This window comes from Jaculus jaculus, chromosome 1, assembly GCF_020740685.1.
Source record: "Jaculus jaculus isolate mJacJac1 chromosome 1, mJacJac1.mat.Y.cur, whole genome shotgun sequence".
NCBI lineage: Eukaryota > Metazoa > Chordata > Mammalia > Rodentia > Dipodidae > Jaculus > Jaculus jaculus.
The window spans coordinates 337,063,432-337,078,309 of NC_059102.1; the positions used below are offsets into that span (position 1 = coordinate 337,063,432).

Consider the following 14,878-nt stretch of genomic DNA (forward strand, 5'->3'; position numbering starts at 1 on the left):
TCCTGGGGAATTGAGCCTTGAATTGGGGTCCTTAGGCTTCACAGGCAAGCGCTTAACCACTAAGCCAACTCTCCAGCCCTCATATGTGAAACTTTCTTAAAAAATACTTATTTGCACACATGTGTGTTTAGTGTATGTGTGTACCAGGGCCCATTACCATTGTAAACAAACTCCAGATGCTTGCATCACTTTTTGCATGGGGCTTTATGTGTATGCCTTAGGAACTTGAACTTGGTCTGGAAAACTTTTCAAGCAAATACCTTCAGCCACTGCTCTATCTTTCTAGCCCCACTCACAAGTTCTTAACACAGTACTCAGCACAAGGCAACACCAAGAAAAAATCGCAATCATTATTGTACTGAGTGAAAATCCAGGAGGGCGACTTGACAGCCAGGAGCACAGGGACACTAAATGGTAATCCCACGACTCACTTCCGGGATTGAGTTTATTGATAAGGACGAACAAAAACATTTAAAACCCTGATTTAACCCACCCCCTTATTGGTGAGTCTTTCTATACTCCAGAGTTTTAAAGTTTTAAAAAAGTCTGCTCAATCATATTGGTCCTACCTGAACAGTTGTTCATTGGATGACCTTGTTTTTACATTAATTATTATTATTATTATATTTGTTTTCCTAGGTAGGGTCTCACTGTAGCTCAGGCTGACCTGGAATTCACTATGTAATCTTTGAGTGGCCTTGAATTCACAGTGGTCCTCCTACCTCAGCCTCCCGAGTGCTGAGATTAAAGGTGTGCCCCATCATGCTGGGTTATGTTGCCTAATTATTAAATAAAATTTCTCAGTAAATCCTCCAAGCAAAAAATACAGGACAAGTCAATCGGTTCATCAGGGAAAAGAATTTCATGTCTGGTTCCCATGATGGATGCGCCTGTAGTCATCAGGGAGAGGCCTGCTTCTACAGCCGCCTGCTCACGCCTCTCCATGATGGGCATCTTTGTAATGATCAGATCCATCAACAGATAGATAAGTCAATGAACAAGAAAAAGTTTTAATTGTCTTCTTAAGGATTGCATTCGAATGCTTTCGGCTTACTTATATGTGTTGATTTTTTACTATCTATAGATTTGATTGGTTCATTTAGACAGAGGCATTTGTTTAGAAATTGATAGAACTAGACTCTTGGTGCAAGGACTGGAATGCAATCTACTCAGATCTTCAGATTTTCTTAGTGGTTTCTCAGTCACCAGAGAGTGGCAAGAGAAGGCGATGCCATGTGTGGGTGAGAGGCAGCCCCAGCCCGACGAATGGGATGTGAGCTGGCTGCTCTCCAGCTCCATTTTCTGACCTTCTCTGGCTTGCTCCGGACCCTGGGAGCTCACTTCTGCAGACTGCCACACTTGAGGCATTTGCCTCTCTGGCCTCCTTCCAGCTGGGCCCGTTCCAAGGGAGGAGAACACTCAGGGCACTCACTTCCCCTGTTCGTGTCTCTCTGACGACCCGATCTGACAGTGCTGCGTTCCTTCTCAGGGCTTTGCCTCGTTGAGCTAGTCTTCCACGGCAACAGCCTTTGGCTGCTGCTGGTTCCTGGGCATGCTAACAGCCTTGCTGGTTCTTAGCTCTGCCAAACTTCCACGAACTGCTTCTTGATTCAATTTCCTTCAAACATTCTTTTGAGTGTGCCACCTGCTTTCTATTGGGTCCCTGATTTATGCAGAAGAGAACTTTTTGAATTAGAACCATATTTGACCACAAAAATGGGAATATCTAGCTTTCCTTCTTTTCTTTCTTCCTCCCTTCCTTTTGAGGCATAAAAGATACAGAGAAAAAGTGCTTAATAAGGACATAATGAATGTCCAACCTATAAAGGAAAATTCTCAGGCATTTCTTTCTGAATGAGTTTTCCAGGACCTTAGCTCTGGGTGATTTGGGGGAGCTTTGGCCATGTCACAGTAGCAGAACAGTTTGTGAAGAGCCTTCAAGGCAGACTGTAATCCCATGTCTTCACCCAATGAGAGAAACTCCTACTGAGTTCAACATTTCATTTCTAGTAAACACCCAACAAGAACACAGAAGGATGAATGCTGGCTTAAGTAAGGAAGAGGCCTTTCTTGTCTCCAGACGTATGGCTGTCTCAGAGGCACTGCCAACAGCAGGAGCTCAACAGCAGAGTCATTCGGCTGGATGGGGAGATGGTCCAGTTGGTTAAAGCACTTGATGTGCAAGCATGAGGACCAGAGTTCAGGTTCTCTGCCTCTGAGCCAAGCAGGGTAGCTTGTACTTGTTGCAGTCTGCATCGCTAGCAAAAAGCATCTGGCCAAGAGCAGCCTGTAGGAGGAGAGGGTTTATTTGGGCTTACAGGCTCAAGAGGAGGCTCCATGATGGAAAGGGAAAATGATGACATGAGCAGAGGATGGACATCACCTCCTGGCCAATATCAGATGGACAACAGCAGCAGGAGACTGAGCCAAACATTGTCAAGGGGAAGCTGGCTGTAACACCCTTAAGCTGGCCCTGAACACTCTGCCTCCAGGAGGCTCTAGTTCCCAAATTACCACAAACTGCGGGCCTACCGTTCAGAACATATAAATTTATGGGAACACCTGAATCAAGCCACCACACACCTGGAATCCCAGCTCTGGGGAGGCAGAGACAGCAGTATCCCTGGATCTTGCTGACTGACTACTCTAGGTGAATGAATGAATTCCAGATTCAAGAAACAAACCTTGATTCAAAAAACAAAGTGGGAAGCAAGTGACATCAATGTGTGGTCTGTTCATGCATGCACACACATGCACACACACATATGAGCACATGTGTGTGCCCACACAAATGAACACACATCGAAACATACACACATGCTACACACTCAGGCAGAAATAAACAGAGCCTTAGAGGAGGCTAGAGACAGAACATAAGCAGAAGGAGACTGAGCATGCTCCTAACTGTGCCACTGCAGGAGGGTGTAGGTGACCTCCCCTGGTATCAAAGTGACAGGGATTTGGCCCCGGCCTAGTCACGTCCCTGAGTGTCCCACCTATGGAGACGTCCCGTTGGCCCGTAGCTGCAGCTGTGTGCTCAGGCCTGAGGCTCAGAGTCAGTGTGCTGCCAGAGTCCGATGCCATCCATCAATCAGGGAGAACCTTGAGCAGTGGGAGTGGAGGGAGCTTAGTTCTGTGGGAGAAAGCGCCCAAACAAAAGCCTCCAGGCTGCTCAGAAATACGTTAGTGAGATTAACAGCTCATTAAATGCAAGTCCAAAACCAAACAGAAAACGTGCTCGATAAGTTGACTCTAAATGTGTCATAGAAAATGCTCAGGAACGGGCCTGGGTAGGGCAATGACAACAGGAAACAGACACAATGAAGCAAGAAGCCAGGTGCAGAGCACTCAAGTTAGGTGATCAGCATTGGAGGAATTTTCACCAGCGATATGTGTATGGCACGTGGTGGTTTTCCTGAGAAGGAAAATGTGAAGGACGAGGAAGGTTGAAGTGTCTACTGGAAGAGTCTGTCCATTGTCTTCTTGATTAGAGAGTTTTATATTATAACACTTTACATATTACAATATAATAGTTTATTAATGATACAGAGATACAGAGCAATTTTCTTTTCCTTCTGGAGAGAAAGAATTCCGTTCTTTGGACTAGTGCAGGGGTGGATGCAGGCCAGGGATGCGGGTAGAGACCTTCTAAGCAGTGGGCATCCTGTTAGACACACAAGGTTTCTTAGTTCTCGTCACACTTGCACTTATTTAGTAAGTAAGGACGCTGTGAGAAAGTGAGGCTCTCCCCCAAGCCTGCGGTCTTAATTCAGCATTTTCGTTTAGAGAACAAGAGAGTGGCGAGCCCAGAGATGCTCACGATTCATGGGTTCACAGGTATCCTTGGTGTGGGGTAGCACGTGCAGAGACCTTGTTTCTAGATGAACACGCCCCCCCCACATGCTGTAGAGCCCTGGTGAAGAAGGTGGGCCCTTGAACCAGGGTGCTCCGTCTTGGGCTTTGTTCTCTTAGTTTTAAGGGGAGACTCCTGGATCCTGTAACAGGCTAAGTAAGAGCCCTGCTCTCCATGGGCTGGCTTCCAGAATGTGGAAGAGAGCAGTCGTCTTTCCACTTACAGGAGGAAGGGTAGTAATGATGATACCCGTTATTATATTGACTGAGCAGTTCCTGTGGATGAGTTAGTTTCCCAAGTGTGCTCCCTTAGTAACGGATGTAACCCCGCGACCACCTGTGGGTTCAGGGCACTCTCACCTGTGCTTCACAGCAGGCACACTGGAGGGGCACGGGAGTGTGGACTTGGGGGTGCGGGCAGAGACTTTCTCCCCCGCTTGCTGGGCGTCTCTGAAGCCCACAGAGACATCCTATGCGGGACGAGGGGGGGACTGAAGGAAGGGGAGGGAAAGAATGGCAGCCGCAGGGAGCCCTGCCTCTGGTTTCCAAAGCCTAGCTTCTTCATGTTTCTTTTGGTGTGGGGGATTCCTTAGTCCCTTCCCTACGAAGAGAAATTGCTCCCTTGTACGCAGCACAGTTTAACTAGCTCTTCTGCTGCTGGCTGTAAAATAGGCATGATGTCACGTTGATGGTATGGGTTTCCACAAGGGCACCAGTGGGACTTGTATGCCATAAACTAAATAAAGTAGACCCATTATTTATTTGCATTTATCTTTTATAGCATATTTAAAAATAAACTTGTTAGTATGTAAACATGTTGCGTTTAAATAAGAAACACGACTCCTGATATCTTCACAGGACCATTTTGATGATGGATAGCTGACCATCTCTTTTGTCTGAATCTGGTCTCACATTATCACTTGCATCAGCATAGCTTAAAGCTAAATACTATTAGAGAATGAAGCTGTTTTGGATTAGGATTTATTTTTGCCATGTTTTACAAGCAGTGGATAACAGAGTCCAATCAAGAGAACATAAAGTTTGATCTGAATTTCTGGAATTTATGTGGTCATAGCTTATAGTTGTCCCATAGAGCTAAGAACCAGAAGGAAATCTCCTTATAACTGAGTGGTGTGGACTAAACACACGAGCCCCCCCAAGCCCCCAGGTTGAAGCAGATCAGACTTGTTTGTGTTTGGGGAGAATTAGCTCATGTAAGGTAGAACCCTCACAGATGGGGCTGGTGTCCATGTAAGATTAGAAGGAGCTCTCTTCCTCTCTACCCCCATCTATTCCCGATTTCTTTCCCTCTTTGTTGTAACATGTGAAGACATAATAAGATGATAGCTTTATTTTTTTTTTTTGTACATGTATATGTGTGTGGGCATGCAGGTGAATGTGGGCATGTGTGCAGAGGCAGGGGTGACTTTGGATATCTTTGCCATTACTTTCCACCTTTTGCTTACTGAGGCAGTCTCTCATTAAACCCAGCACTCATCAATTCAATGAGTCTAGCTAGCTAGCTTGCTCTGGAGAGCCACCTCTCTCTGCCTCCCGAGTGCTGGGATCACGCCACAGTACCACAATACGCCGAGCTTGCATAGGTACTGGGGATCTGAACTAAGTCCTCACCTTTTCCTGACTAAGCCATCATCCTAGCCCGAGAAGATAGCTTTTTGCAAACAAAAACGTGGTGCCTTAGCAGACACTGTTCCTATGGGTACTGCGACTTGGGCTTCAAAAACCCCAGAACTAGGGCTGGAGGGATGGCTTAGCGGTTAAGGCCTTTGCCTGCAAGATCAAAGGACCCAAGTTCAATTCCCCAGCACCCGCATTAGCCAGATGCACAAAGGGGTGCAGGCATCTGGAGTTCCTCTGCAGTGGCTGGAGGCCCTAGTGCGACCCCCCTCCCTCTCTCTCTGCCTCTTTCTCTGTTAAATAAATAAATAAATATTTTTAAAAATCCCAGAACTGTGAAAACGAATGTTTCCTATTTAAGCCACACAGTGCATGATGTTCTGTAACAAGCAGCCCGGGGCCTGGAGAGGTTTAGCCGGCTCAGCCATGCAGAAGGGCTTGAAGCTGATGTCTTTCTCTTCCTCCTCTAGCTCAGCGCTGCCGGTTGGCGGGGCTGCCTCGTGGGCTTGGCGCAGCTGCCCTGGGCAGGAGCAGTGAGGATTCTCTGTCTCCTTTCTAACCCTCCTCCACCCTCCGTTTGGAACCGTGCTCCTCTGTGGTTCAGAAAGCAGCCAGCTGTCTCCGGGCCTGGGATCCCTCAGCCCAGCCCCAAGAGAGGCGCTGACATCCGAGCCCAGCCCGAGCGGGGTGCTCTCTAAGCTGACCCGCGGCTTCTCAGCCACCGAGTGCGCGCGCGAGGGCGCTCAGTGCAAAAATCTGTCGTGCGGGAAGTTTCAGGAGCACTAATTAAGTCACTGTCAGCACGATTCTGCGGAAGGGAGCCCTAGAAGGCTCCGCGGCTCCCTCGGTGGTGGGCGTTGCCTGCAGCGAGGCTGCGCACGTGAGCGCGTGATGACCGCGAGCTGGCGGCGCGCGCGGGGGACCGGCTGAGCCCCGGGCTGCGGCGGAGCTCGCGGAAGGCCCGCTTCCCTCGCAGCCTGGCGCGCTGGCTGCACCTTCTTGCAGGCGGGACTCCGGTTCCTTTGGAAGCCTGAGGGAGACCAGTCTTCACTTGCTTGCTCAATAATCAAGAATCTTCCAAAAAAGAAGGCGGAAGAAAAGAGGGAAAAGCAAATAACAAAGGCATGGGGAGAAGGCTCAGTCAGTACAGTGACTGCCACCCCAGCATGAGGCCCCGAGTTCAGATCTCAACGCCCAGTGGGCATGGGGAGTGTGCCTTGGGGAGGTGGAGGCAGGAGGATCCTAAGACGTGCTGGCTAGGTTATCTGAATAGGTGAGGGCTAGGCTCTGCGGGGACCCTGTCTAACAAATAAGAAGGAGAACAGGTGAAGAGACACCCAGTGTTCACCTCTGGCTTCCACATGCAGGCTCACATGACACATCTCATTTCTATGGGAAAGCTCTTTTGTGGGCTGGGTTGAGAATGAGTCTTGGGAAGACTAAACTGTGTTCGATGCGTAGGGACCGCTTGATTTCTACGTGCGCGGCGCTCTGGCAAAGCCACCTGGGCATCCCCATGAAGTACAAAAAGACATTTCCTAATAGTTTTGATCCGAGTGTTAGGTTTTACTGATTTTACTGAAACATATCCATCAGAGTGTGATTCTTCAGAATTTCAGAATTCTAGAAATGACTCAAACTTGAAAAATCCTGCTTTACAAAACGTGACGCTAGCCATCAAAGACCAACAACGTAATCATTGGTTTGGGTCTTGTATCTTCGGGTGACTTCGTGTTGCTTAATTCTGGTCAAAGATCTCATGCCAGTTTCCAAATGACTCTCTCAGAAAAGTAAATTTTTATCTTGCGGAGGGCTGGATCATTGAGAACTCAGGGGTCTGCGATAGCTTGACACTTCTCAGTGAGATCACGCAGCAGGCACGAAGGGGAGGCAGTCAGGCTCCACCTCACCCAGTAGCACTAAGCCGCCTACAGTGGCCCGCCAGGGGCTTTCTTCCTTCCTAACCTAAGCTGGGTCCTTGCCCTGACCCTGGAGTCTGATGTTCTTTTAAGTTGTAGGGTCTTCAGATCTCAGAAGGTACCAAAGTGCACCTGCAGGGTGCGCTGTAAGAGCCCAGCATTATCTGATTAGCTGCGTGATAATGAAACAACGTCTTGGTAGTAAGCCATGCAGATATCCACATCTACAGGGGTTAGTAAATGCTGCAAATAACCTTCTCTTTACATTGCTTTTGCTGCTAAAATGTTTTCCCCATTAACAGAACACTCTTGCTTTTAAGAAATATTTAGATTTGGAATTGCAAACAAGAAATCTGGACTTAGGTTTGTATATTTATCCTATTCAACAATCTATTTATATTGTCCTGAAACATAGTCTTCATGTATAAAATGTGATCTCTAATCATTACACTCATAGATTTATCTACCATTTTTTGGTGATTTTATTTTATTTATTTAAAATGTTTTAATTTATTTAATTGCAAGCACATGGGCACGTGTGTGTGTGTGTGTGTATGTGTGTGTGTGTGCGTGTGTGTGTGTGTAGGGTGCATAGGGTCTTCTGATGCTGCAAATGAACACCAGATGCTTGTGACAATTTTTGCACCTGGCTTCATGTGTGTGCTGGGGAATCGAACCCTGACTAGTAGGCTTTGCAAGCAAGCTGAGCCATTTCCCCAGCTCCAATCCTAGTGATTTTATTATTTCTGGTTTTGATAAACTTTATTTTTCATAGAGTGTTTTATATAACCCAAGCTGGCCTAGAACTTGTTATATAGCCAAGGATAACATTGAGCTGAGCCTCCTAACTCCAATTCCTGAGTGCTTGGATTATGGGTATGCATTACTATATTAAGTTTATGTGTTACTGCATTTGAACCCATGGCTTTGTACATGCTAGGTAAGTACTTGGCCAGCTGACCTATATCCCCAGTCTCTTTTGATAAGTCTTTTATAACTTAGCATCTCTTCCCTTTGAAAATTTCTCTTGGGATGTGTCTTGCTCATCATCAAAGTCTTGTACTTTGGACAGTAGTAAGTGGGTCTGACTGAAGGAGAAGAGATGCTGTCGGGAGCCCATGGCATCCAAAGAACAGTTGAAGGACCACACTTGCTGTATTAGTTACTTTCTCATTCTGTGAACGAATACATGACCAAAGTAACTTAGGGAGAAAAGGGCTTACTTCAGCTTGTATACTGAGGGAAGTTTCATGGTGGGGAAGCACAGAGGCAGGAAGCAGAGCTGATCACACTGCAATTAGGAAGTCGAGGGGGGGGGCAGGAAGTGGGGCCAGGGTCAGCATTTCAAGGTTCTCCCCCAGTGACCTACTTCCTCCAGCAAGACTCCCCCTCCTAAATGTCTTTGCAACTTTCTCAAACAGCACCACTAGCTGGGAAAGAGGTATTCTAACACATGAGATCATGGGGGGCATTTCACATTCATACCACAACACGTGGAAACAGCATGAAAAAGAAAACACAACAGCACTTAGATTGTGGTGAGAGGTGTTTCCTCAGGACTTCTCACATCTACCTTTGAAAATTCCAAGTCACTGTGCTTGAGATCAAGCTCCAAGTAAGCCTGAGGGGCCGTGTGTAGCTCACAGGGACACCACTCTTCCAGGATACAGATGTCTTATTGGAGCTGTTTGCCACACAAGACATGCCATTGCTGCTACATGAAGCAACCTTCATGTGGATTCCAGACCAAACATACCTGACAGAAATTCTCTGTCAAGTTTAAAACATTTCCAGAATAGTGTTCCTGATTCTTGGCCTTTTAGAGATATGCAAAGTCTTCTTTTTTTCTTTTTACATTTATCTATTTTTTTAACATACTTGATCCTCACACACAGGCTAGTGTCACCATTCTGTATCTTTCTTGAGCAAAGTGGCTAAATGTTTGCCATTAGATTTTTGTTGTTATAATAAGTGGGTTATTTTCATAGGGATCTCTTAAGAAGACTCTTCTTCCAAGCCAATACAGGCAGAAAGAAACTCTATGTAGAAACTACATCACTAATGAGAAATGCAAAATATTCACCTAAAACTTATGTAGAAAATCCAAGCATGCATCACATGGATCAAGAACTAAGAAAATGAAGAAGGCAAATGAATAGTCTTCCCTCCCTCAGTTACTGCTTAGAAAGATTGAAAGACTATTGTAACCTTCCTGAAGACCCCATTTCACAAGCAGCTTTTGGAACTGCAGATACTTTTCAGAGGCAGGCTCTGAAGTGCACCATCTCAGCTGGGCTTGTGAGTACACATTTCTTACCTGGTACTCATACTCTGTGAAAGGTAATAATTCTGAGTCTACAAACGAGGTTGAGCTTCCATTGTAGGTCAACACTGGACTGGATTTCCCAGCGTGGGTTGCTGCCTGTCTGCGATACAGCTCAAAGTACAAGAGCTTCCCATTTGGCTGGAGTGGTTCTCTCCACCACAGGGCAACTGTGGGCTGGAATCCCCCCAAAGCTGTCTGCACTTCCAGATGTGGGGATGGCTGCACCAGGGGTGGCATCTCCAGGGTTTGGGTGGGTGTCCAGTCACTCGATGCACACCCTAAGGTGTTACAGGCTTGGATTCGTACTTCATACCTGCAAGATACAAGGCAGAATCATAGATGGTTCATCAAAAAGATCTGCCTGAGTAAAATGTTTAAAATCTTTAAAAGGTTTTCAGAAAAAGAAAGAGTAAGTTCACATTCATTTTAGAATATAGACTTTAAAATAAAGTAAGAATAAAGTCTTATTTCTTTGAAAAGTTTTGAACATTTTCAGCCCTTCTGAAAGGTCCTTATCTGTTTGGTATGTGTAAGTATTTCTTGCCTTCAAAGGGCTGCATGGGGCGGAGGGCTCGGGAGATGGCCCGGTGGCTAAAGGTGCTTGCTTTGCAGTCCTGATGACCACAGGTGAGACCTTCAGAACTTCTAAAAGGCCAGCAGCACATGTGTCTGTGTTCTTAACGTGCCTATGGCAATGGGAGATAGGGTCAGGAGAGCACTGAAGCTGGGAGGCATTCACAGAAGCAGACCAAAAGTAAACCCTATTTCAATTAAGGTGTAAGATGAGGGCTGGAGAGATGGCTTAGTGGTTAAGTGCTTGCCTGTGAAGCCTAAGGACCCAGGTTCGAGGATCAACTCCCCAGGACCCACGTTAGCCAGATGCATAAGGGGGCACACACATCTGGAGTTCTTCTGCAGTGGCTGGAGGCCCTGGTGCGCCCATTCTCTCTCTCTCTACCTGCCTCTTTCTCTGTCTGTCACTCTCAAATAAATAAATAAAAATAATAAACAAAAAAATTTAAGGTGTAAGATGAGGAGCAACGCTCCGAGTTGTTCTCTGACCTCCACACGTGCACTGTGGTATGTGTGCACGTGTGCACACACTCATGTACACATCATACACATGCATACAAAACAAAATCAGTACTTTAAAAAGGGACTTCATGGGATGAAGAAACTCTCACCTGTGAAAAGTAAGTCACTCTGTCTACATACTTAAGAAAAAAAAAAACAATGAAAAATTCAGCTTGGGGGCTGTGAACTCACTTCAGTAGCCTGGGTGTGTCCTACCTGTGCTAGGGCTAAACGATTCCCTGGGAATGGTTCCTGGCCATGAAGGAGCATCATGGAGTTACGGTCTCCGTGGTAATGAATCTTTGCATCTGATACCTGACATCTTAAAACAGGCTCTTACACCACATAAAGACCTTTGGGGGCCAAAGTTAACCCAGCTACATGCTAGACGATCCATCACGGAGACACCTTATCACCATCCATTTAAACTCAACTAATCAATTACACTTTGCCTCATAGCTGGTATCTGACACCTGGAAAGGCCTATGTACATAGCAGGGGCTTTTCCCACACAGTGGGCTTTGTAGTGCAAGAAGCCCATGGCTACAAGTAAGCTTGGTTCTCTCCCCACACCCCATTCCCTTTACGACTTCTCCCTCAGACACGCAGCAGCCATTCTTCCTCCCTTTCCTTTGCTGTTGTCTACTTCTCCTGTTTGCTCCTTTCATCATTGCCTTCAGCTCCCTTACTTGCTTTCTGCTTTGCATTTTTTTTGTGTGTGTGTGGGCAGCATGTAGTGTGTGTGTGTGTGTGTGTGTGTGTGTGTGTGTGTGTGTGTGTATGTATGCATGTACTGTATGCACATATGTGCATGCCTGAAGCACATGATTATGGAGGCCAGAGGAAGAAATCAGGCGTTCTGCCTTATTTCCTTGAGACAATCTATCACTAAATCCAGAACTCCCTGGTTTCAGCTAGACTGGCTGATCAGTGAGGCTCAGTGATCTCCTGTTGGTGACGTCCCAGTGCTGGGGTTGCCGGCTTCTTCATGTGGATGCTAAGCATCAGACTTAGTTCCTCACGTTTATGTAGCGAGTGCTCTTAGGCCCTGTACCACTTCCCTAACTCCCACACATTTTGCCCTTTAAACTTCTACTTCTTTTTTCTTTTGTGACTTCATTCATCCTGCTTTTCTTCTCCTCTTCCCTCCCTCTTCTGTTCTCCTTGCCCCCGCCGCGCTGGCGTTCCTAGCTGAGTGGTGGGTGAACACGTCCATCACTGTGCACGGCAGACGCACAATGCTGTGAGGTCAGGTTTTGATTTTCCACACAGAGATCATTCACGTTCTGGATTACCTGTTTTAAAGTCGTGGGTCAGTTTCTTTCTAGTCCTAGAGCATTCTTCTTTCTGACCAGCAGGAGGTAGAAATATGACTGCAGTTTTTAGTAAATGCCAATACTCTTAAACAATCATAAAACCAAAAATCTGCATGAACCTAAACTTCTTATTGCAGAGACAGTCTATAACATCCTAGTCACTACAGTGCTGACCAGAGTGGCTAGTGAGGAGACCTCTCCTACACCTTCACTTGCAATTGCTAGCTTTATAGTAATCTTTTTTTTTTTTCCTTTTCTTTTCTAGCCCAGGAAAAGTATCCCAGTCACATCTGGAAAACTATTTTCTTCTCCAAAAACCATTTTGCACGTTAATTTTCAAAAGGGCATCAAATGATACACTTGCTATATTTGAAACTTGCATTGATGACCAGATAAAGAGGAAGACCTTATGAGATGCATGTCCTGCACTAACGTGGGCTTTCTTAAATGTCCTGAGTCACAGTGAGATAAAGGCCAGCTCACAGAGGAAGTTTTAATTACTATTTAATATTTAATATGACCATAAATAACTGCCATGAGTAGAGATGCACATGACCATATAAATTTTATTCGCACACCATACAGCAGACGTGGGGCTCTACTCTCTACATTACAGATCAGTTACAGCTGAATGTTGCCCGTGTGGCTGGAGAGGAGTGCTTCCAGCCTTCAATTATTTTAAAGTGTTTCTGTTCATTTGACTAAATTTCACACATAAGATATCTCTTATTACTCTTCTCTCTGGGGATGTAAATTACTTAAAATGTGATAGGGAAAAATCCAGCCATTTCTAGCACAGTGGCTTACTGTTAGAACACTCAGTTTGGGGGCTGGAAAGATGGCTCAGTGGGTAAAATGCTTGATTTACAAACATGAGGACCTCAGTTCAATCCCCAAGACATAATACAAAATGTTGGGTGTGGTTGTTCTTGCCTATAATCCCCGTACTGGGGACTTGGAGGCAGGGAGATCCCTGGGGCTTGCTGGCAAGCCAGTCTAGCCCAACTGGTGAACTCCAGGCCAGTTAGAGACCCTGTCTCAAGGGAGAGATGGGTGGTGTTCTTTAGGATGACATCTGTGGTTGACATCTGGCCTCTATATAGACCTGCACACACATGCACACACCCACACAACACACACATGTGCGTGTACACACATAAATAAAATAAGCCAACCTAACTCTGCCACTCACCTGTGAAAAGGCTTCAGGCGTTTTACTGTGAATGACTGTGGACCAGAAGAACCGTGTGTTTCATTTATGTGTATGGTTTTTATTTCTCTTTCAAACAGCTCACGGACGAAGAGGGTATAGTTTGTGATATCACCATTGGTCCTCACTGGAGGCTCCCAATCCACTAAGATCTCCAAAGGGTCCTTGGCGTGCAATTTTGGAGGTTTCATTCCTGAGGGTGCCATAGGGCTGGTTCGAACTTTCACAAGTGGGCTCAAAATACTTCCTTGACTGTTGATGGCAGTCACTGTGTAACCATACTCCACACCTGGGCTGAGGGTAAAATCATGGTAATGAGTTTCCAGGCCTGTATAGACAATGGAGCCATCCCTCCGAAGTTCATAACTTTTGATCAGACCGTTGGGGCTTCTTGGTGGCTTCCAGGTGATTTCTATTGACTGTGAGCCTATGACTTGCAATGTCGGGGGGTCCATATTCTCCGGTGGGGCCTCCCTTGTCCAGGTAGATTGGGATTCACTCACTGTGCACCCTCCATTTGTACAGGCTACTAGGGAGAAATTGTACTGAGTGTAAGGTTGCAGATGGGAAACTAGGAAGGACAGGTTCTGCCCAGCAAAGTACTCCTGATCATCACATCTAAGCAAATATTTAGTGATCTTTCCATTGTGACTTGATGGCGGGGACCAAGACACATTTATTTGGCTGGCCCCGATGGTCCACAGAGCTGGAGGGCTGACTCCGGATGGAGCCGCCTCGGGGGTCGTGAGGGTTTTCGCGGCGCTGGTGGAGCAGCCTCCAGGCGTGCAGGCGAGGACGGCGTAACTGTAGCTGGAGAAGGGAAGAAGCGCCGCGTCGTCGGTGTAGTTTAAGGTCATGGCATCGAAGCTGAAAGGATACAGCACCCCGTTCCTCTGAAGCTGATAGGACCGGATCATGCCACGTGGCCGTGTGGGTGGGCTCCAGGAGATGGACAGTCGCAAGGGATCTGTGGACAGGTAAGTTACCTCAGGTGCAGAAAGTCCTTCTGGAGGTGCCGGCAGAGTCCTCGCCGCACGCCAAGGGCTACAGGTGTGTCCCATGGAGTTCCACGTGCAGATTCGATATTCACACTGTGTCCAGGGCTGCAGGTCTGTATCGTTGTACTCATACATGTTCCTGTCAGTGTTGTATTCGGTGAAAACAATTTTCTCATCGGCCTGAATCGTCTGATTCCCCCAAGACTTTTCCTCTAAGCATCTGCGAATCACTTCATAGCGAATTATCTTTCCATTTGGGCTCTTAGGCTCTCTCCAGCGCAGCGGGACTCTGGTGGACTCCACAGACTGGACCTCAGGAGCCCACTGAGTGTCTGGGGGGGCTTCCTGTGTCCAGACAGGCTGGGGCCCCGAGCGTGCACATCCCGCGGCGGTGCAGGCCTCCAGGGTCAGGGCGTAGAGCGTGAAGGGCGCCAGGCGCCGCAGGAGGAACTGGCGGCCCGCGCCCGCGTACTCCAGGATGCCCTCGCTGAAGACGCTGTACTCCTGCCCAGGAGAGAAGCAAGAGGACACGGCTGTAGCCTGGG

At 46.9% G+C, this 14,878-nt stretch overlaps 1 protein-coding gene across 1 annotated transcript in view; it reads right to left on the reverse strand.

Moving 5' to 3' along the window:
- Ush2a (usherin) overlaps positions 1-14,878 on the reverse strand; it is a 755,222-nt gene that overhangs the window by 37,468 nt on the left and 702,876 nt on the right. The window contains exons 62-63 of the mRNA XM_004672003.2: positions 13,318-14,837; positions 9,727-10,048 (exon numbers count right to left, since the gene is read on the reverse strand). Of these exons, the coding sequence (XP_004672060.2) occupies positions 9,727-10,048; positions 13,318-14,837 (1,842 nt within the window). The remainder of the gene's footprint in view (positions 1-9,726; positions 10,049-13,317; positions 14,838-14,878) is intronic.